Source organism: Bufo bufo, chromosome 2 (genome assembly GCF_905171765.1).
Source record: "Bufo bufo chromosome 2, aBufBuf1.1, whole genome shotgun sequence".
NCBI classification, from domain to species: domain Eukaryota; kingdom Metazoa; phylum Chordata; class Amphibia; order Anura; family Bufonidae; genus Bufo; species Bufo bufo.
This window is the reverse complement of record NC_053390.1, coordinates 250,898,133-250,920,299: the sequence shown is the minus strand read 5'-3', so window position 1 is coordinate 250,920,299 and position 22,167 is coordinate 250,898,133. Positions and strand designations below refer to the sequence as shown.

Here is a 22,167-nt window from a genome sequence, read left to right as displayed (position 1 = left end):
GGGGGGTGCCTCGTGCGAGCCGTACCCGGGACCCGGCCGGCCGCAATTATTCCCTTCTCTGTAACAGCGCAGCGCCCGCGGCTCTCATAGTATCGGCTGTGACTGTCTGACACTGACAGTCACAGAGCCGACAAGCATGAAGCTGCGGCCGCCTCCCCCTGTGCTGTGTGTAGTCAGTGTGACTAACACATGGCTGATCATCTCTGAGCATTACGTTTCTAAAGGCAAGGGGGGGGGGGGGGGGGTGTTCTGTATATGATGGGGGGGCCGGGGGGGTGTTCTGTACACAAGGGGACAATGGCTGGATTCACAGGGGGACAATGGCTGGATTCACAGGGGGACAATGGCTGGATTCACAGGGGGACAATGGCTGGATTCACAGGGGGACAATGGCTGGATTCACAGGGGGACAATGGCTGGATTCACAGGGGGACAATGGCTGGATTCACAGGGGGACAATGGCTGGATTCACAGGGGGACAATGGCTGGATTCACAGGGGGACAATGGCTGGATTCACAGGGGGACAATGGCTGGATTCACAGGGGGACAATGGCTGGATTCACAGGGGGACAATGGCTGGATTCACAGGGGGACAATGGCTGGATTCACAGGGGGACAATGGCTGGATTCACAGGGGGACAATGGCTGGATTCACAGGGGGACAATGGCTTTCACTAATATGAGTCACAAATAGTGAAAAATGTTCATTGTTTTGGGAAATTTTGTTTAATAAATTTAAATTTTTTTCTTGTAAGGCAACCTCACTTTTTCATTGTTTAACTATAACAAGTACTCGTACCAGTTGTCCAACAATGATATTTACTGCTTTTTATAAAGAAATACAATTGATTTTATGCAGTATTGAGTTTAGCCTTTTGGCCCGGCCCTCCAAAATATTTTCAGTTTCTCATGTGGCCCCATCGAAAAAATAATTGCCCACCCCTGGTCTAGATCAACTTCCAAGCTACCAAGACTGAAGAAAATACATTTCAGACAAGGCTACATTAGGTTACATTTGAACTAGTTTGTTGAGTCAATATTTCCATAACTTTTAATGATACACTAAGTAGAGCAGTGAAATAATGTTCATCCTAAATTATATAAAGCTAATAAAAATAAAATTAACTGCCTGGAGCTTTAAAGGCCAGCATTGGTCATGAGTTTCATATTAACCATTAACAGCATAAAACAGTGACTCCTCCTTTATAAAGAATGGGGGTGATTTATCATTTCCCTACGCCATTTTTCTGGTGTAAAAAAGTTGAAACCTCATGTTTGCGACTTTTTAAATGCCACTGCGACTAAATTTAGTTGCAAGTGGCATTTCTACGCCACCCTTGCCATTTTTTTTTTTTTCGAGAATGTGACGTGACAAGGACGGGTATGGGGCAGAGCCAGCAGGCCTGCCACAATTATCTTCTCTTACGCCAGTCTTCTAGAGCAGCAGAGTTACTCAACTCCAGTCCTAAGGGCCCACCTGCCGGTCATGATTTGAGAATATCCCCGTTCTGAAGCATGGACACTGGAGTTGAGGAATACGGTTCTGGCGTAAATGAAGACTGAAATCTACGGCAGCTTGGAGCTGCCATAGATTTCAGTTTAGGTGCATGTACTGCCAGGGATGCACCTAATTTATGATTAGGCCTGTTCCCAGCCACAAATTAAGCGCAAGGGATATCAATATAAGAACCCCTTTTGTCTTCATATACAAGTAGGAAGAATCCTGTCTATAGAATTGGACAGAGAGATACCAAAGGGATGACTTAAACTTAACACTTCTCCTTGTGCGTGACTTTTTAAAACTACGATTTCTCTGAAACACCAGCGTTTCAGGAAAAAAAAACAGTTCTTTGTAAGAAGGGCACCATGAAACTGACAACAGGGTTCCTTTAACAGTTGCAGGCTTATGTAGTGTATTTTTTAGATTTTTCTTAAATGCACATATATAACACTAATATTTAGGATTTATTCAAATGGAGGTCAGAAAATACGGAACGGTTTTCATTGAAATTTTGAACAGCCCATAATTTAGTACATATTCTATTGAGGTTCCAGTTTTAACCATTACATATGCAGGCAGAGTACATGTAATTCAGCAGCCATGGCATTCTGTACACAAAATACAGTAGGGACAGGGATTATCAGCATACACTCTTATAACTGAATGCTTAACCCATTATATTTATGATTAGCACAACATCCATAGCCATAAATTATACAGATAAATCTAATTTCAGTACATAAAATTATATGGATTAACAGGCATAGACCAAAGTAAACAAGTAAAATTTGCAACACTAAAAAACCCCATAAAAGATTAAAAGAACACGGTGGTAAGTACTGTGTCAAATTAGAAATTCATCAAGCAAGCATCTAGAACTTCAAGTATGATCTTCAAGATCTGACTTTGTGCATTAAAGGTGTGGTTGGGGTCCTTAAAATCAGATTGGAGGGGTCCCACACCCGGCAGCCCCATACTTCAGCCCAGCTGCCATTCAAGTGAAGGGTAGATGAGCTGCAATAAGACAATATAGTCACTACAAAGTGGATGGAGCTTTTGGCTTCATTCTCTGTTATTTTGAGCGGGGGTGCCGGGTGTCAGACACAGAATGATCCGATATTTATGACCTCTTAGTATATAGACAACCCCTATATACCTAAAGCCAGATTCACTATTCACATACATTTGCTTATTATGTAATGCATATACCTATATATTTTCCTACAAAATGTGCCATCTGTACACAAAAAACATTTAAATCTATGTTTTTTTTTTCTGATACAGATTATTGGGAAATGTATTGTAATGTATGTCTATATTAAAAAAATAATATGGTATCGAATGGCAAAACAGTGTACACTTAGCCTTGGCTCTGGCTCCACCACTTTCTTAACTGCACTTTGATCCCTGCATGTAAACTTTCAGCGTGGACTGATGACATGTCCCCAAGTAGTTACGTGTGATTTGGAGCCACGTCACCACACAGGCCAGTCATTGGCTGCCGCGCAGACATGACCATATCCATGCTGGAACTGAAGCACAGTTAAGAAAGCGATAGACCCACAGAGCTGAAACCGAGTGGCAGAGAGCATGCAAGTATGCTTCCCTTCTCAGGTCCAGAGTGGTAAGGTTGCCTTTAAAAAACATATCCGTGTTGAATTCCTTTTCAATGCTCACCATGAAACATTTTTATTTTATTTCTATAGGTACAACATTTTGTGCCATTTAATTTCTTAGTATAGCCTTATATGATGTCACAGCTGTTACGACACAAAGCTAAAATCCACTGCATAGACAAACTTTAAGGGCTTCTCCGAGTTCACGGTACTGTTGGCCTATTCTCACCACCAGGATCATACAGTTTATATGTTAAATTCATTAAGCAGTACACAGTCACCCATTAACAGGCTTGTCTGATTGTTTTAAAAGTGAAACTACAGTAATAGTTATAAAATAAAGAAACCCCAAAAGGTTACTTACCAAGGTACCAGCAAGTACCAAAGCTCCCTTCAGATTTCTATTTGAAAATGTATTTTTAATACGCACATGGGAATACTGAAGCAAGCAAGTCTTGCGTCACTTCATTTTAATGCTGTACGGAAACAGCATTAAAACTGACGTTTTTGAATGAATCTAATTCGGATCTTTGACCCAAAGCTCGATTCGCTCAAGCCTAGTTATATCCTCCAACACCCCCATGTAAACATGCAAGCGGTTTAACAGAAAGGAGGATAACAAGCTGCTGTTATAGCAAGTAAACGGGCAAAATGACCAGACGTCATGGCACACATTCGCACTTTAACACGGATGAAATAGGCTCAGCATTAATCTAATGTGTATGACTTCATTCCAGCCTATTTGTTGGTAAAACAATTTACAAAAATTAGTGTTATTTTCTTTCTTTTTTTTGTGAGGGAAATCAGGAAATGATGCACACAAAAAAAAAAAGAAAAAGATAAAAGCATTTTTTTTTTTTTACTGATAGGTTCTATAGGTGTATTTCCTAGAAGTGAAACCATGAAAAGCAGATTAAAATGCTTTGTGTGAACCTATACACACATTTTTAATTGTATCTGCTCTTCAACCACACTACACAATGTTACATTTTAACTTTCAATCTCTTTGCATTCCTTTCAGGGTAGACCTCTAGAATTTGAGCCATGGTTGAACAGATCTCTCAGTGGTCTCTACACAGGTTCTACATCCTAACCAAGGAGGACATGCACATCAAAGTATATATGACAGAGAGAAGTGTTTCTCTATTGTTGCAGGATGTGTAAAGAACATGCTTCGTCTCTAGGGCGTTAACCTCAAAGGGGGTTAAAAACAAACTTGAAACATGAAAATGTAATATGTTGCTATAAACGTACACGTATGAGAATAAAATGTCATTTCATAAAAGTTGTGTAGCACAGGTCAGGAGAATATAGTATTCACATTTATAGCCGACACACAGTCTTTGTAGTATGACCTGGTGCCGAATTATATGTCAGTGGAGTAAACATTAACCGGAACGGCTACAATGGACTGCTTATTCTCACCTGCATGGAAATTAACCCTACTTTTTCTAATAGGAGACCTTCACACATTTCCATGTTGTATTGCTATTGAGGTGATGACACAGGAAATCTTGTGTGTCTTCTGTAAACCATTCTGATCAGACACAAAGGGTAGAGCGAGTTTAAAGAGGTTTATACTTTTACTGTATTTGATATTTTGTGAATTGTAGCAGGCCAAAACTGCAACACAAGCAATGCCAGTCTAACATAAGCCTACTGTACAAGCTTTAAACATTGGCATGGTTCCTAAACAGTACCCTTTTTGATAACAGCAAGAAAACAGTTGATAAGATATTGTAAAATGTTACACGTTTGTGAATAAAAGTTTCTTTTTTTTTGTGACTCCAGCTCCAGTATATAGAGATGGAAGAAGAAAGGGATATGTATCTCGCTTGACTGTCCATTTGACCACTTAAGGTGGATTAATGATGCAGCGGTTGGCAAGGGCTTGTGCACGAACATGAGCTGCCATGTTTTGTGTTGAGCGATATACAGTACGTAATGGTTGCTCCGTTAGCACAAGTAATAGTCATTAAACCAGTAGGGACACATAAGCGTCAGGCCATTCCCTTCATACAGAAAAAAAAATAAAACAATTTCATGAACTATGGTAGTGAATGGCTGAAAAGCTGCCTGCCCCAGTGAAGTCTGTAGAGCAAATGTAATAAATAAAGGTGTCCAAGATGAACTACAGTCATCTCCTGAAGTGTGGGCTAAACTGTTCCTCCAGGTGAATTCCATGTGGAAAAGGAAGAATACTGCTTATTACATGTTGAACCCATAGCCAGGAGAAACAGAAGGGGGAGGTGGAGTGAATGTTGGTGGTGCTGTATATCCATACGCGAAGCCTGGCTGCGGTGGCACCACACCACTAGGACCTGCGGTAAGCATCAGTTGTTGACCTGCAAAGAGAGGACTGCTGTAAGAGAAAGTGGGCTTGAACCACTAGAGACTAATATTTAGGCCACATTTTAGAAATAGTGGAAAAGATTTATAAAATTAGTAAACTTCTAACTCTTTTCTAAAACAAGAACCTATTGCTGGAAATAGCAACAGCCCTGCTGACCATACCTAAACTCTGGGATAAAGATCACACCCCCTAGCACCTCGTGGAGGGTGCTGTAGGTCATTTAGTGCCAGCTATATCAGGAATACATTAAAGGGTTTCTGTCACCTGAAAAATGGGTATTAAGCTGGCTGACATTATGTGCTAATGTCAGCAGAACATAACTATATTAGTGACATCTCCCTGCCTGAAGTCATTACTGAGAAAAACAAACTTTTATAATATGCTAATTAGCCTCTAGGAGCAGGTGGCGTTGCACCTTTTGCCCACCTATTTTCACGCCCTTCTTCTCTTGATTGACAGGGCAGCGCTGCTCTCCTCCCGCCGGTCGTGTCCACTGCGAAAATCCCGCGCCTGCGCCGCCCCGTTCAGTATTCAGCGCAGGCGCAGTGAGGGAAGGACGCTCGGTGGCTGCTGGCTTCCTCCCTGCGCCTGTGCCGATTACGGCAGAGTGCTCCCGGAAGAGAAGACAGCCGGCATCGCCGAGAAGGAGTAGATTAGAGTGACTGGATCCTTCTATGTGGTAAGTATATTCCTTGTTGCCCACTTGTACCACCAATGATCAAGGGAGGAAAATAATAAACTATATTTTAGAAAAAAATCAAATAAAATACTAATTTATATATTTATAAAAACACTATATCACCAACAAATCAAATTAATTTGGTATATATTATATATCTATATATGAAGAAAATATAGAGAATTAGAGCGGCACAGCTGTGTATGCAGTATAGACGGAGTGCCAGCGGCTGTGAAGGCGATCCCCCTTCAAGTAGTTAGCAGGAAAAATTCCACGGCACTTCCAAGGCGTAAAACATAAAATCAGACAGCGACGTTTCGATCCACCTCCTGGGATCTTTCTCAAGCAGTCACTGCTTGAGAAAGATCCCAGGAGGTGGATCGAAACGTCGCAGTCTGGTGAATAAAGTCTGATTTTATTTTACGCCTTGGAAGTGCCGTGGAATTTTTCCTGATATAGATATATATATATATATATATATATATATAGTGATGAAAGACGGACAGCACTCCAAGTAAAAAGCGATGGTGTTTATTCACCCATGTGGATGGCAATGTTTCAGCTCATACAAGAGCCTTTTTCAAGGCTCTTGTATGAGCTGAAACGTTGCCATCCACATGGGTGAATAAACACCATCGCTTTTTACTTGGAGTGCTGTCCGTCTTTCATCACTGTTCATATGGGGTAAGCAGCTACATCCCTGGACTTAGCACCCACATTGCTTTTTCTCCGATGCCGCCATTAATTTCATATATATATTGAGTACAGTCCAAACGTTTGGACACACCTTCTCATTCAAAGAGTTTTCTTTATTTTCATGACTATGAAAATTGTAGATTCACACTGAAGGCATCAAAACTATGAATTCACACATGTGGAATTATATACATAACAAACAAGTGTGAAACTGAAAATATGTCATATTCTAGGTTCTTCAAAGTAGCCACCTTTTGCTTTGATTACTGCTTTGCACACTCTTGGCATTCTCTTGATGAGCTTCAAGAGGTAGTCCCCTGAAATGGTTTTCACTTCACAGGTGTGCCCTGTCAGGTTTAATAAGTGGGATTTCTTGCCTTATAAATGAGGTTGGGACCATCAGTTGCGTTGAGGAGAAGTCAGGTGGATACACAGCTGATAGTCCTACTGAATAGACTGTTAGAATTTGTATTATGGCAAGAAAAAAGCAGCTAAGTAAAGAAAAACGAGTGGCCATCATTACTTTAAGAAATGAAGGTCAGTCAGTCAGCCAAAAAAATTGGGAAACTTTGAAAGTAAGGGCTATTTGACCATGAAGGAGAGTGATGGGGTGCTGCGCCAGATGACCTGGCCTCCACAGTTACCGGACCTGAACCCAATCGAGATGGTTTGGGGTGAGCTGGACCGCAGAGTGAAGGCAAAAGGGCCAACAAGTGCTAAGCATCTCTGGGAACTCCTTCAAGACTGTTGGAAGACCATTTCAGGGGACTACCTCTTGAAGCTCATCAAGAGAATGCCAAGAGTGTGCAAAGCCGTAATCAAAGCAAAAGGTGGCTACTTTGAAGAACCTAGAATATGACATATTTTCAGTTGTTTCACACTTGTTTGTTATGTATATAATTCCACATGTGTTAATTCATAGTTTTGATGCCTTCATAGTCATGAAAATAAAGAAAACTCTTTGAATGAGAAGGTGTGTCCAAACGTTTGGTCTGTACTGTGTGTGTGTGTGTATGTATGTATATATATATATATATATATATATATATATATATATATATATATATATATATATATATATATATATAATCTTGTTACAAATTAATTTGATTCGTTGGTGATATAGTGTTTATAAATATATTATTAGTATATTATTATTTTTTTCTAAAATAAAGTTTATTATTTTCCCCCTTAATCATTGGTGGTATAAGTGGGAATAAACGCTGGGCAACAAGGAATATACTTACCACATAGAAGGATCCAGCGACGTCACTCGAATCTACTCCTTCTCGGCGATGCCGGCTGTCTTCTCTTCCGGGAGCACTCTGCTGTAATCAGCACAGGCGCAGGGAGGAAGCCAGCAGCCGCCGAGCGTCCTTCCCTCACTGCGCCGAATACTGAACGGGACGGCGCAGGCACGGGATTTTCGCAGTAGACACAGCCGGCAGCAGGAGAGTTGCGCTGCCCTGGCCCTGTCAATCAAGAGAAGAAGGGCGTGAAAATAGGTGGGCAAACGGAGCCTCTAAGAGCAGGTGCAACGCCCCCACCCCTGCTCCTGGAGGATAATTAGCATATTATAAAAGTTTATTTTTCTCAGTAATGGCTTCAGGCAGGGAGATGTCACTAATATAGTTATGTTCAGCTGACATTCGCACATCACTAATGTCAGTCAGCTTAATACCCATTTTTTAGGTGACAAACCCTTTAAAGGGATTCTGTCACCTGGATCTTAGTGACAGAGCTTTTAACATCATCACATCAGTCTGCTCGTTTTGTATTAAAATATACTAGTATTACTACCCTAAGTGTTGTCATTTGTCTAGAAAATCGCTTTTATTAATATGGTAATTACCTGAGTAAGGAGCCCAAGAGGCTGTCCCTCCGGCCGTTGGAGCCCAGACGCGCCCCTTCTCCTGGAGCCCAGCACCGCCCCACTGCTAATTTATTCACTCCTCATTGCCAGCTGGCCCATGTGCATGCGTCCTGTGAGGCCGATTCCAGGCGCTGACATGTGTATCGACGGCGCATACGCAAGCTTATGGCTCAGGGAACGCATTCCGTGGATACACATGTCAGCGCCTGGAATCGGCCTCACAGGACGCACTGCACATGCGCCAGCCGGCAATGAGGAGTGAATAAATTAGCAGTGGGGCGGTGCTGGGCTCCAGGAGAAGGGGAGCGTCTGGGCTCCAACGGACAGCCCCTTGGGCTCCTTAGGTAATTACCATATTAATAAAAGCGATTGTCTAGACAAAAGGACAACACTTAGGGTAGTAATCCTAGTATATTTTAATACAAAACGAGCAGACTGATGTGATGATGTTAAAAGCTCTGTCACTAAAATCCAGGTGACAGAATCCCTTTAAATATAGGTCTTGATACATAATTACAAATAAATCAAGCAATTATGTGACCTCTTTCCAGCAAGAAAAGATGAATGCTTCTGATTCTGGAATACTTACCAAATACTATTGGAGTGGGCTCTGTTACTTGCTCTTCTTCCTTTCTCAAACTCTCTGCAGCATGGAGTTTGTCTACCTGTAAAGAGAATAGAAGCTAAAAATCAGACTTGAATCTGCTAAAACTGTTCTGCCACAATGCTTCCAACTATAAAAAATTACATACTTAAGGAACACACAAAAAATTCCATTGTTGTCATGTGTAAAGGATTTTTGTTTTTTAAATATTGATGGCCTATCTGATTGGTGGGGGACCGACTCCTGAACCCTCGCCAATCAGCTAGCTCTTCTTATATACTGGCTATAATGTAATGTTCGCCATAAAGACAGATTGGGGAAAATGTATCATGAGGGGAATATTTGCAGTCAGTTTTGCAATAGTCTACGTTGGAGTACTTTGTACCAAGTTTATCAAATGTTGCATGGTGCTTGTTAAGTTTGGTGCATCTTTAAACCTAACACTTTTGTCTAAAAATGTTACTCCAGTTTTGATTTACTATAAGTAGGTGAGAAGGTGCTTTAATCTTCTATAATCTATAACTTACAGTACTAGGTCATTTTGTAGTAAAGTTTTTGTGATTAATATCCTGAAATGAGAACAGACGTTTTTCCGGGGATGTTTTGCCTCTCCAGTTTTACATAAACGTTTACGGTCTGAAAAACTTGGTCTGTGTGATGGCCGTGAGTCTCAGACGAACCTCTGCTTGTATGACCCGAACTCACATTATCATAGTGATCTGTGATGCTGTGAGTTCCTGCCCGACCGTGGGTCTAGTGTCTGTACTCACATGATGCTGTGAGCATAGGACAGTAAAGCACAGTGGGCAGGAACTCACAGAATCCTAGATCTCTATAATGCAGTAAATTCAGGTTAGATAAGCAGCAGGCGGTTCGGAAAATGCAGCTGTCACATGGATTGTATTTTCAAAACTGAACAAGCATGTGTGAAACTGGCCCAATACTCAGCATAAGGCCGCTTGCCTTTTTTTTTCAAGTTTGCGTTCCATATACGGACCGTATACGGAACCATTTATTTCAATGGATCCGCAAAAAAAGCGGAAGGTACTCTGTATGCCTTCCGTTTCCGTATTTCCGTTCAGACAGAACATGTCCTATTATTGTCCGCATAACGGACAAGGATAGTACGGTTCTATCAGGGGCCAGCTGTTCCGCAAAATACTGAAAAAGCCATACGGTCGTGTGCAAGAGGACTAACTCAGATTTTTACAAGCAATCAACCTACAAAAATATAAACATTTAACCAGGAAACAAAAAACTTACTTTGGTTAAATACTCTCTCATGACTTGGATAAAATAAGGCATGGCAAACTCCATGATATTGTGTCTCCAGGCCAACTCTAATACAATGTCTGGATGCAGAAGGTCATAGCAGGTGAAGAGTGTCGCTGCAAAGCACTCCTGCTTTCCCTCCTCAAGGAACCACTGAAGGAGCTTCTCTGCCAGTTCTGTATCTTTAGACTCCCCAGCATATAACATTGCATCCTGCAGAAATACACATAATTGCATGAAAAATTTAAAGATTGGTTAATTTATTAATAGAGTAGTGAATACAGTCAAAGGCAACACACTTCAATACAAAGAGCAGATCCCAAAAGTGTCAGAAATATCTCTTATGAACCCAGCTATGTTTCTTACATTGTTTTTATAGCATTGCTATAGCTGAACATAGGGATGAGCCCATCCAGAATCATGAGATATGACTCAAGATGCATAAAGGTTCTCAAAATCTATTTAGTCCTTGCTCATTTTTATACTAATGAACAAAGAGTGTAATTGCCTTCATAATTACTCAACCATAAAAGGTGGATGTAAATTTTCAAGAACTCTAAACGCGGTTTTCCAAGTCTTGTGATTCTCCCATCCATTCACTTCTTATATGGCCATGCTATCCAATAGCTGCTGAAGGACTTTAAAGGGGCTTTCCAACTTTAACCTCCATTTTAGCTTAGGGCCAGGACGCTCTGTACCTAAAATACTCATCCACCACCCACTGCTCCATTTGTCAAGAGTCCAGTCATTAGATGTGTATCTTGCAGATGAGATCAGATGCGCCACATATTTTTCCAGCGCCAAAGGTCTGGTCCAAACCAGCTTTATTAAAGTTTTAATGTACATATATAGAACACACAGCATACAATACAAACACCCCCAACAACCCCTCCCTGGTTATAGTGCATCCAAATTGGAATTAATAGGCATCAAGGTATGCGAGTTCTTGCCTATGTCAACCAACCCCAGATGGCTACATGAGAACCCCACCCCAGCAAGTAAACCTGACTAACATGGGGCCAATTAAGCACTTAATGCAGTTACAATTTACCTGGTGCCAATAAGTAGTCTAGTTCTCAAGAGTAGAAGATGCCAATCCAGGCTTATCCAGCCATAAATCCCACTGTTTCCCCAAATTTCGTGAGTGTCCCTCTTTTCAAAAACATTTCACTCTCCATTAGGATCATAGAGTTAGACATCTCGTCTATCAGTTGTCAAGTTAACTTGAGTATTTTAGCTATAGCTAATTGTATTATATCATTTGTTGGTAGGATTCACATACCCCAGAAAACAGACGAGTGGAAGCCTAGAGATCCGAATGCTACATACCCTTTCTAGAAGGTGAAATATCTCAAAGTAGTTTAGATCTGTCTCAAATCAAAAATTATCAAAACTTTACTGGTAATCTTATAGAATAAAATAGGATTTCCAAATCTGATTTTGCTGATGTCATAGTTCGGATAAGTAGAGGAGCATAAATAAATTCAATGAAGTAGATCACTTTCTTTACATCCTATATTGGATTAGGTGGTGGCTTTATAAAATCTATTGTTTTACCTTATACAAGCGGTCCTTCTTACACAGCTCCACACTCTGCTTCCAGCGGTTATTTCCCTTGTACAGATAGGCAGCAATCCTGCGGAACTCAATCAACTCGTGTCTCTCCAAACGTTGTGCCAGGCTGATATTATCAAAGTTATCATATGCATCAATGGATGCCCTCAAACCCTGAGAATAAATGCAGACATGATTTACAGTGCCATTTCTTAACTTTTTTTTAATAAAATGCCACGTGTTGAAAAACAGAATTTAGTGTTTTAGTTCTACAGGATCAACTGAATATAGTATACTAATGTAATAAAATAAATCTCAGCTTTTTTCACCATATAAACGAAACATGTAGAACTTATCCACGGCAGAATGGTTTCTCTTCAAGATGCCCATATTAATATTTTAAAACTTAGGGAGTCATCCAGTTGGCTCAAATCCTTGAGTGGCATAGACGATTACCTAGCAAACTCTTTGGGCCTCCTTTATCAAAACTGTCTTACTGCAAAACTGTCTTAGTTGCCCATAACAACCAATCAGAGCTCCCCTTTAATTTCTCTAAGAGTTATGAAAAATGAAAGGTGAGCTCTCACTGGTTGTTATTGTTTTCCTGTTAGACAGCTTTGATAAATGAAGCCCTACATCTCCACTGAAGAACTTTTCTCTTAGCCAAGCCTTAGTCGTTATACAGATGGTTACCTCATTACCCCCTAACTGTAATATTTTAACTAAAGTCGCAATACACTCCACTTATATGGCCTCATCCTTCCCCTTGACAGGACTGGGAGATTCCCTAGGTCTACAACATAGATTCGATAAGTATTGGAGACATCCTAACTGATGAGGTCTTTCCAGACTTTTTTTTTTTACCTTCTAGTCCTTGGTTCAAGGTGTCTCAGTAGATGGCCTTATTTATTCTCAGCTATTAACCAACTTAAAAAAAAAAATTCTGAAAATGGGATACCCACAAAGGGAATTCTCCTAGTTTGAAAAATTGGTGGCCCTATGGTCTCTAGTTCTAAAGACCATCTAAAAAATTCTTAAAGCATTGAAGGCTCCCTCTACAGATACTCCTATTCCTTAAATTATTCCTTAAATTACAGCTTGGGAGAAGGAATTCTCTAACACTTTCCAGACCATCGGGTCTTCTGTAACATTCAAGATTGTAATTCCAATTGGCTAGATGCGATTGGAGAGAGGTCTGTGTTGCATAGACGGAGGGAGTGGGGCTCGTGGCCTTTTAGGTTAGGCAAGAAGAATTTATATATATATATATATATATATATATATATATATATATATATATATATATATATATATTTTTTTTTTTTACTATTATAGATGCGTTTTTTCCTTTATTGTTTATATATCTAGATTGTGAGCTCCACTGGGGGACATTACAGTACAGACATTATCATTACGTAAAGTGCTGCAGAATATGTCCACGCAATATAAGCGAGTAAAATAAATATATTAATGTGTTGGATTGACTTGAATTGGGATGTATAAAAAATATTTTAAAAAATCTAAAGAAGCATCTGGTTTAAAAAAAAAACAAACGAGCATTCAGCCAGCAGCTATCTTAGGTACATGGCCACCTTAAAAGTGGCAATTTGTACACAGATAAAAGTAAGATAACAATGACAAACTGTATTACCTGGTAATCTTCCTCCTCTGTCAGCAAGTTGTTGAGAGCCTCATTTACTGACTTGTTGTTGTGATTTTGAACAGAGCGCAAGTATGGTTTAACAAGGGGTAACTGGTTCATCTAAAAGAAATCAAGAATTCAGAGGTGACTAAAGAACAAAACTGAAATTTCAGGAAAAAGTATAACTATATAAATACATAATTATATAGAGGAATGGAAACAGATACAAAACACATTACAAAAGTGTGGGGAAGAGGCTGAGACTACCAAGGAGTGAATGAAGTTCATTAGAACTCACCTTGGAAAAATAGTTGACTGTTCGCGTGTGATCCAAACGTGGAGACAGGACAAGGAGAAGGTCGTTCATCAGAAGAGGTTTGTACTCCAAGTAGAACTGGAGTGCTCTGTAATATAATTCCACATTGGCTACCTGCAAGTTTAAATTATGGTCATTGAAATTGTGTGAAGTGTTGCAGCACTGAAAATAAACTACACTGTACAGCAATGGTATACCTTGGTGACAATGTCTTTAAATTGACCTTCTTTCCAAGCGGTGGTAGGATGGCTCATCATGGTGATAATGGCATTATCATACTCTTCATACTTATCATAAAGGAAGACTAATTCACCCCACAGATGGGCCTGTTCCGCTGCACGCAAGACCTGTAAGCATCAGAAAACGGCTGAGTATAATTTGTCATATATTAATCGTGTCAGTCAGAAAACACAGACCAGTATATAAAAAGACTTAAAAACTGATTGTTTCCTCACCTTGGGGATGTTGACTCTGGACCAGAATAATTCTAAATGTTCACGCATTTTCTGAGGTTTAAACTTGGAGTATAGAATGGCAAGCTCTGTGAACATGCCCATATGAGCACGCTCCAAGCCCAGGGCGGCTTCCAGGAGAGAAATGAGCTCTTCAAAATATCCCCGATCCTAAGTGAAAGAGACAAACGATGAAACTCAAAAATAATGCCAGTGAACATGGTTTGGCTGTGCTGAAGTTCAGTTCACAGACGCCAAAGGTGATGTTAGTGAATGTTGGGGTACACTGTGCAGCTTTGCAACCATTTTGGGGTTTACAGACTCAACATATTCCTACCTGAGTGATACCCTAGCCTTGTACTAAGATCAACACATCCAGCAATCTAGTTTAGAAATCTGCTCAAAGACTATGATAAATGATGTGGGATGCTTTGTTATAGATAAATAGTCAGGTCCATAAATATTGGGACATCGACACAATTCTAACATTTTTGGCTCTATACACCACCACAATGGATTTGAAATGAAACGAACACGATGTGCTTTAACTACAGACCATCAGCTTTAATTTGAAGGTATTTACATCCAAATCAGGTGAACTGTGTAGGAATTACAACAGTTTGCATATGTGCCTCCCACTTGTTAAGGGACCAAAAGTAATGGGACATAATCATAAATCAAACTTTCACTTTTTAATACTTGGTTGCAAATCCTTTGCAGTCAATTACAGCCTGAAGTCTGGAACGCATAGACATCACCAGACGCTGGGTTTCATCCCTGGTGATGCTCTGCCAGGCCTCTACTGCAACTGTCTTCAGTTCCTGCTTGTTCTTGGGGCATTTTCCCTTCAATTTTGTCTTCAGCAAGTGAAATGCATGCTCAATCGGATTAAAGTCTCTTTGGTTGCTTTTGCGGTATGCTTAGGGTCATTGTCCATCTGCACTGTGAAGCGCTGTCCAATGAGTTCTGAAGCATTTGGCTGAATATGAGCAGATAATATTGCCTGAAACACTTCAGAATTCATCCTGCTGCTTTTGTCAGCAGTCACATTATCAATAAATACAAGAGAACCAGTTCCATTGGCAGCCATACATGCCCACGCCATGACACTACCACCACCATGCTTCACTGATGAGGTGGTATGCTTAGGATCATGAGCAGTTCCTTTCTTCCTCCATACTCTTCTCTTCCCATCACTCTGGTACAAGTTGATCTTGGTCTCATCTGTCCATAGGATGTTGTTCCAGGACTGGCCTTCCTGTTTTTGAGGCTCACCAATGGTTTACATCTTGTGGTGAACCCTCTGTATTTACTCTGGTGAAGTCTTCTCTTGATTGTTGACTTTGACACACACACATCTACCTACTGGAGAGTGTTCTTGATCTGCCCAACTGTTGTGAAGGGTGTTTTCTTCACCAGGGAAATAATTCTTCGGTCATCCACCACAGTTGTTTTCCGTGGTCTTCCAGTGTTGCTGAGCTCACTGGTGCGTTCCTTCTTTTTAAGAATGTTCCAAACAGTTGTTTTGGCCACGCCTAATGTTTTTGCTATCTCTCTGATGGGTTTGTTGTGTATTTTCAGCCTAATGATGGCTTGCTTCACTGATAGTGACAGCTCTTTGGATCTCATCTTGAGAGTTGACAGCAACAGATTCCAAATGCAAATAGCACACCTGAAATGAACTCTGGACCTTTTATCTGCTCATTGTAATTGGGATAATGAGGGAATAACACACACCTGGCCATGGAACAGCTGAGAAGCCAATTGTCCCATTACTTTTGGTTCCTTAACAAGTGGGAGGCACATATGCAAACTGTTGTAATTCCTACACCGTTCACCTGATTTGGATGTAAATACCTTCAAATTAAAGCTGACAGTCTGCAATTAAAGCACATCTTGTTCGTTTCATTTCAAATCCATTGTGGTGATGTATAGAACCAAAAATGTTATAATTGTGTCAATGTCCCAATATTTATGGACATGACTGTATGTAGAGCCATTAAAATGTGGATGACTGTCAAGAATGCTATTAGTTTTAAGCTTTATATGTATTTTGTGGCTATGAACATACATTTTACAATTTATGTATACAAAAAGTGTACCATGGCACAGAATGTTGTATACAGATCTATTTAATGAGTGGCTCCATTGATAAGTGAGAACTTTTAGTACTGTCAGATGGTTCAGAGATTTGCTATAACTGAGACATACAATATACAGTTTATTAAATATGGACAATTCTGGAACTATTTAGCTTGAACAGAGCAAAGGTGTTCTCTCCCAATATTAAAAGGTTTCTCCAGAAATTTTATATTGATGGCCCATCCTTAGGATAGATCAGCAACAACAGATCTGGAGGATCCAACTGCCTGCACCCATGCCAGTCAACTGTTTTTCAGAACTAGGCAGTCGAACTACATAGCTCCGTCCACTACATAGTAATAGTAGACTGAGCAAGTTCGTGTAGTACTACTCCAAGTGACGTGAATGAGAGCAGTGCTGTTGTGGATGGAGTTGTATAGTTCCAGAACTGCTAAAAACAGCTGATCAGCAGGGGTTCTGATCTGATATTGATGACATATCCTAACTATCAATATAAAAATCACAGAGAGCCCAAGAAAGCCCCAAAATATAATGTAAAGTATGTGAGTGGTCAAACGCTTAAAGGGTTTTCCAAGAGGTTTTTAATGATCTGTATCTGATCTGTGGGGGTCTGATACTTGCCGATCAGCAGTTTGAGAAGGCAGTGTCGCTCACAGTAGCACCACGGCCTTCTCTAGCTTTTCCTAGACCATGTGATTGTCACATGGCCTAGGCGCAGCTCAGCCCCTCTGAAGTAAATGGCCCTGGGCTGTGATACCAAGCAAAGCCGATATACAATGTACGGCACTGTGCTTGGTAAGCAGAGAGTAGGCCGCGTCGCTACTGTGAGTGGGGGAGTCCCGGGTGCCGGACCCCCACTGATGAACAATTCAGAGGATAGGTCATCAGTATATATAAAAAAAATATATATATGAAAAAAACACACTTGGAAAACCCATTTAAGTATCTTCTAAGAAATGATTCTGGAACTGTCTGTTCTAAGATTCACCCACCTGGTAATAGCTGATAAGTTCCTCCAGCTCATCAGCATGGATCACTATATGCAGACCACACATTTGTGCCAGGCGAAACTCTGTGCCATCCACACAAGCAAAGCAAACCTAGTAAAGAGATCCATGAAAAAAGTTTGTATATAACATGTATACAGTAAAGCCTGCATGAGAAAGAATACCATGCAACCCATCATTTCATAAAAGGTAACAAAGTTATGGTGATCATAAAAAAGTTCTTACTTCTTTCCATGTGCGGGTGCTATTGGCCTTTCGGGCACTATCCACCGCAGCCTGATACTCCCCCAGGTGCACTAAAGTGGATGCCAACCGAGCAAAATTTGACACGTTGTTATAAAGAAGTTTGGCTGCATCATACATGCCCTCATCGTAACAGCGATCTCCCACCTAAAAGGCAAAGGAAATACTGTAAGGTAATACAGACTTCACTTATAAAAAATGTTCCGAGTACGACATTCAGTGCAGTACCTGCTGTATATGTGCATTGTTAGGACCACTGACAAATTCTTCTAGCTCTGATAAGCGATTTGTTTTAGCCAAAGCAAATATGAGCTCCGTTTCAACATAGGACTCTCTAGCCTTTTTCCGTGCCATCTGTAAGAACTTTACCAGGTCCTCCCAGTTACCTGTGAAAGCAGACACCGCCAAATGTTTAGAAAGATGCCACACAGCCTTGTCAGCAGGAACAGGCTCAGGACAGAACTATGGCATAGATGACAGACTAATAAGGTGATTAGACACTTTAATGCCAATGTCACCCTTTCAAAAGGTAGAATAAAGCACTCACTGTTTTTGCTTGCTGCTTGCACAACTTCCATGTAAGCAGAGGGGTCATCAGCTTTAATGTAGGAGTCGATAGCTTCCTTTACCAAGTCCTTCTGTAACTGAGCTCTGCCTAGCTGACTCCATACAGCAGGTTCATTGCATCTCTCTGCAAATTCATAAGCACGGTCCAGATTTCCAATGTGCTCAATTAAGACCTACAAGAGAAGAGGCAGAACAAGAGTATAAAGATTACTGAATACATGTACATAAAAAGTGGCACCACCTCCCCTAGAGCTGCTTTAGATTATTACAACCAACTGTACTCCAAAGGAAAAAATACCGCAACACAGGCATACTAATTGCTATTCCATCCACCCTCCCCATACACATGCACACTTGGATCTGTCAAGCATGGGATACAAAACATGCTAAAATTCAACATATTGATTCTTAGTTTCCTTTGACATAGACCGAACGAACGTTGGCCAGGCAAATACACATTAGGTTCGGCAGACGTTCATCTAATGCGTATGGCCACTTTCATTCCCTATATCAGTATATAGACACAATTCATGTTTCTCACCTGGATGGCAGATGTATTTACATCAAATTTCCTAAATATGGCAAAGGCCTCCTCAAAGAGCTGGTTGCTAATGGCAATATTAGCGATGTCTGGTGCATCATAGTTATCCAAACGATTGATATATTCCATTACTCTTGTACGGTCAGCTTTAATGGCTGTCAGTATGAGCAGATTTTGCAGATTTCTGAAACCAAACAAATGGAAAATCTATGGTGTCTGACCGATGTTCACACAAAAAACACCCATCCATTAAAATAGCTTCCTGTTTTTCTTAGCAGGGGCTATACAAATGCCTATAGCCACAATTCTTGCTTCCATCTAGCTACAGGATATGCTGGCTACAACAGTGCAGGGCAGCAGTTTGCAGTTCTTGTACCCTGGTCTCCTCCCATAACAGAACGCTGCAGCGCAGGGCTAAAGCCATCACCTGTACTAAGGATATTTGGCCTTACCAGAGATTCAGGCACCAGTCAAGCACCTGCCTACATCACTGACCTGTGCTCACTAAAGACAGAGCTGTCCAGCACAATCTTCTCCAAAAGTTCAATGAGCTCATTTGGGAGATCCGCAGTCATGAAAGCCTTCACAGTCACCGACACTTCTTCTGGATCCTGAGTTTCTGATAAAGCAGTCTGGACAACCTTTGATATAATGAAAAAAGACCGATAAACAAACATGAGCCAATCTCTAAGGCTACCTGCACTCGGGTGCATGTCATTTTGCAGAAATTCCACTCATTTCCATGTGACATTCTGTGAGTTTCCACCCAAAAAAAACGTTGGTTTTTGGTACATATTTGACGTGTTTTTTATGCACATCTCACCCTTTCATTTTAAAGGGTGAAAGCTGCACAAAGAAATGACATTCTGTAGTTTCAAAATCCGCACAGCAGGTCAATTTCTGCACAGAACAAAATAGTTTGTATAATCTCATACACTTTGCTGGTACCGTATTAGGGCTCAAGCACTCAGCCATTGCTCAGCCACTCCCGCACTTGAATGGGTCCGCAATCCAGAAGGAGCAGTGTGGAATGGAGGCACAGAACCTTGGTTTCTCTCCGTGCCTCCGCACCGCAAAGAAATAGAACATGTTCTATTTTTTTTGCAATGCGGACGTATCACGGACCCATTCAAGTTGAATGGGTCTGGATCCACCTCTAGCAGCCGGACGGATGGTGCCCGTGCATTGGGGACCGCAAAATGTGGTCTACAATGCATGGAATGGCTGAGCAATGGCCGTCTGCATGTGCTCTTACACGGCGGTTTATCCATAAGTAATCAAAGTGTGCAGGAAGTCTAAGGGTATGACCATACGGAATGACTGTGCTGTGGTTAGGATGCAGATACCTGTGGACAAGTACCACTTCACTACAAGCCACAGCTGTTTCCTATTAACCAATTACAAAGGCATTGTTTCTTCTGTCATTATAGTTAATGGGCACACGCTAACCCACAAAATATTGCGACCATTATCAATGAAGACTGAAGAAGTAATGTGGTCGTAATGAGTCAATAGGATGCAGGTGCAGCACAGCCTCTCCGTGTGGTCATTCCCTTACATTTCTTAAGAGGACTGCATCACTGCTGCAAAGGAGATAACGTGCAGGTAAACTTTCAAGAGGAATCAGCACTGGCACAATGGTCGCAACCACTTAAAACAGCTGATTGGCAGGAGGTGCTGGGAGTCGGACCCAGCACCACCTGCTATTGTTAACCTCTCCTGAGGATAGGTCATCAATATTAAGCCACTGCACAGCCCCTTTAAACGTCTGATAAAAAAAATATAATAATCTATTATGATATCATAGATGCATGTGAGAAAATCTGAATGGAAGTATTCTGTATAGCACTTAAAGGAGTAATCCAGTTTTTTTTAAAGAGCATCTGTCAGCAGCTTTGTACCTATGACACTGGCTGACTTGTTACATGTGAACTTAGCATCTGAAGGCATCTGTGTTGGTCCCATGTTCATATGTTCCCGCATTGCTGAGAAAAATTATATTCTAATATACGCAAATGAGCCTCTAGGAGCGTTGATGTTACAACTTAGCGCTTCTGCAACTTATACACTGCCTAGCCTTGTCAATCAAAGTGCAGGGGAAGCAGCAGTTGCAGAGAGCTGAGACTCTAGGAGTACCAGCAACATCTTTATTGCTCCTAGAGCCTCATCTGCATATATTAAAACAATAATCGTAATCATTAAAACCGAAATACCTCTTTAAATCTCTGTAACTGGAAACCTGGCACATCATTATTTGCAAATGACCATTTAAATCAATGGCAGCTTGTTCAGAGCGATACATAAGATTTTCAGTAACTAATGTCTGACCAGTGGAAAGATCGGTATTCCGGAAATCAAAATAACATTTTAGAAGAAGGTCTCCTACCATGTGCTATGCAGAAATTGTTTTTAGGCAGTAGCTATGAAAGCTTCTAAGATGAAAGGAAAGCATCTGGAAAAATAACATTTTAACCAAAGGACTAAGTTTTCACAATTATATTTTTAGCTTACTTGATCTATCAGCTGTCGCCTGAATGGGTTGTTTTCCTCCAGCACACTGGCCCACAGATCTGCATCTTTTCTCCGCACGAGGTACCGACCTTCACTCTTGAATAGGGAGTTCTCATTGCACACCTAGGCCAATGTAAATGATACAATTACTAAAATGATGTTTTGTGAAGAAATGATTATAGTATTCTTCTCTTGTGGCAGATCCAAAGCACTCACCTTAATTAGCTCCAAGTCACACTGGCCCCTCTCATAGGCTACGCAGGCAAGGTGCGGGTCCCTCTTTTCACAGTACTTGCCCACCACACAGCTGTCATAAAAAGGGTTTTCCCGCAGGAAGCGTTCCGGGTTGTTGTTGCTGTCTATATAGATCTTGGCCAGAGCATTGTGTGTCGCAGGTTCCTCGCATCCTTCGTGGATTCTGGATTCCAGCCATGGTAATAGCAGCTTTAACCTGATATGGAGGAGATTGAAAAGATCTGTAAATTATCATCCAATGCAATGAGAGATGATCACTGAAAAGTAGTGCTGCTGGAATGGTCAGATTTTCCAAGAAATTCAAAATATGGATTGGGTGTTAATAATGAGATTATTGTCATATATATGCATTTGTATTAATGTGGGAAACTATACACGATA

General features: G+C 40.8%; 1 protein-coding gene across 1 annotated transcript in view; it reads right to left on the bottom strand.

The window, feature by feature from the left end:
* Positions 1–5,045: 5,045 nt before the first annotated feature.
* The window catches only part of CLTCL1 (clathrin heavy chain like 1), a 71,590-nt gene continuing 54,468 nt past the window's right edge, over positions 5,046–22,167 (bottom strand). The window contains exons 17-32 of the mRNA XM_040416366.1: positions 21,748–21,982; positions 21,532–21,654; positions 19,516–19,661; positions 19,021–19,204; positions 18,460–18,652; positions 18,141–18,298; positions 17,895–18,059; positions 17,655–17,762; positions 14,563–14,730; positions 14,305–14,454; positions 14,090–14,221; positions 13,801–13,911; positions 12,153–12,323; positions 10,587–10,808; positions 9,309–9,384; positions 5,046–5,463 (exon numbers count right to left, since the gene is read on the bottom strand). Coding sequence (XP_040272300.1) covers positions 5,327–5,463; positions 9,309–9,384; positions 10,587–10,808; positions 12,153–12,323; positions 13,801–13,911; positions 14,090–14,221; positions 14,305–14,454; positions 14,563–14,730; positions 17,655–17,762; positions 17,895–18,059; positions 18,141–18,298; positions 18,460–18,652; positions 19,021–19,204; positions 19,516–19,661; positions 21,532–21,654; positions 21,748–21,982 — 2,479 coding nt within the window. The 3' untranslated portion in view covers positions 5,046–5,326. The remainder of the gene's footprint in view (positions 5,464–9,308; positions 9,385–10,586; positions 10,809–12,152; positions 12,324–13,800; positions 13,912–14,089; positions 14,222–14,304; positions 14,455–14,562; positions 14,731–17,654; positions 17,763–17,894; positions 18,060–18,140; positions 18,299–18,459; positions 18,653–19,020; positions 19,205–19,515; positions 19,662–21,531; positions 21,655–21,747; positions 21,983–22,167) is intronic.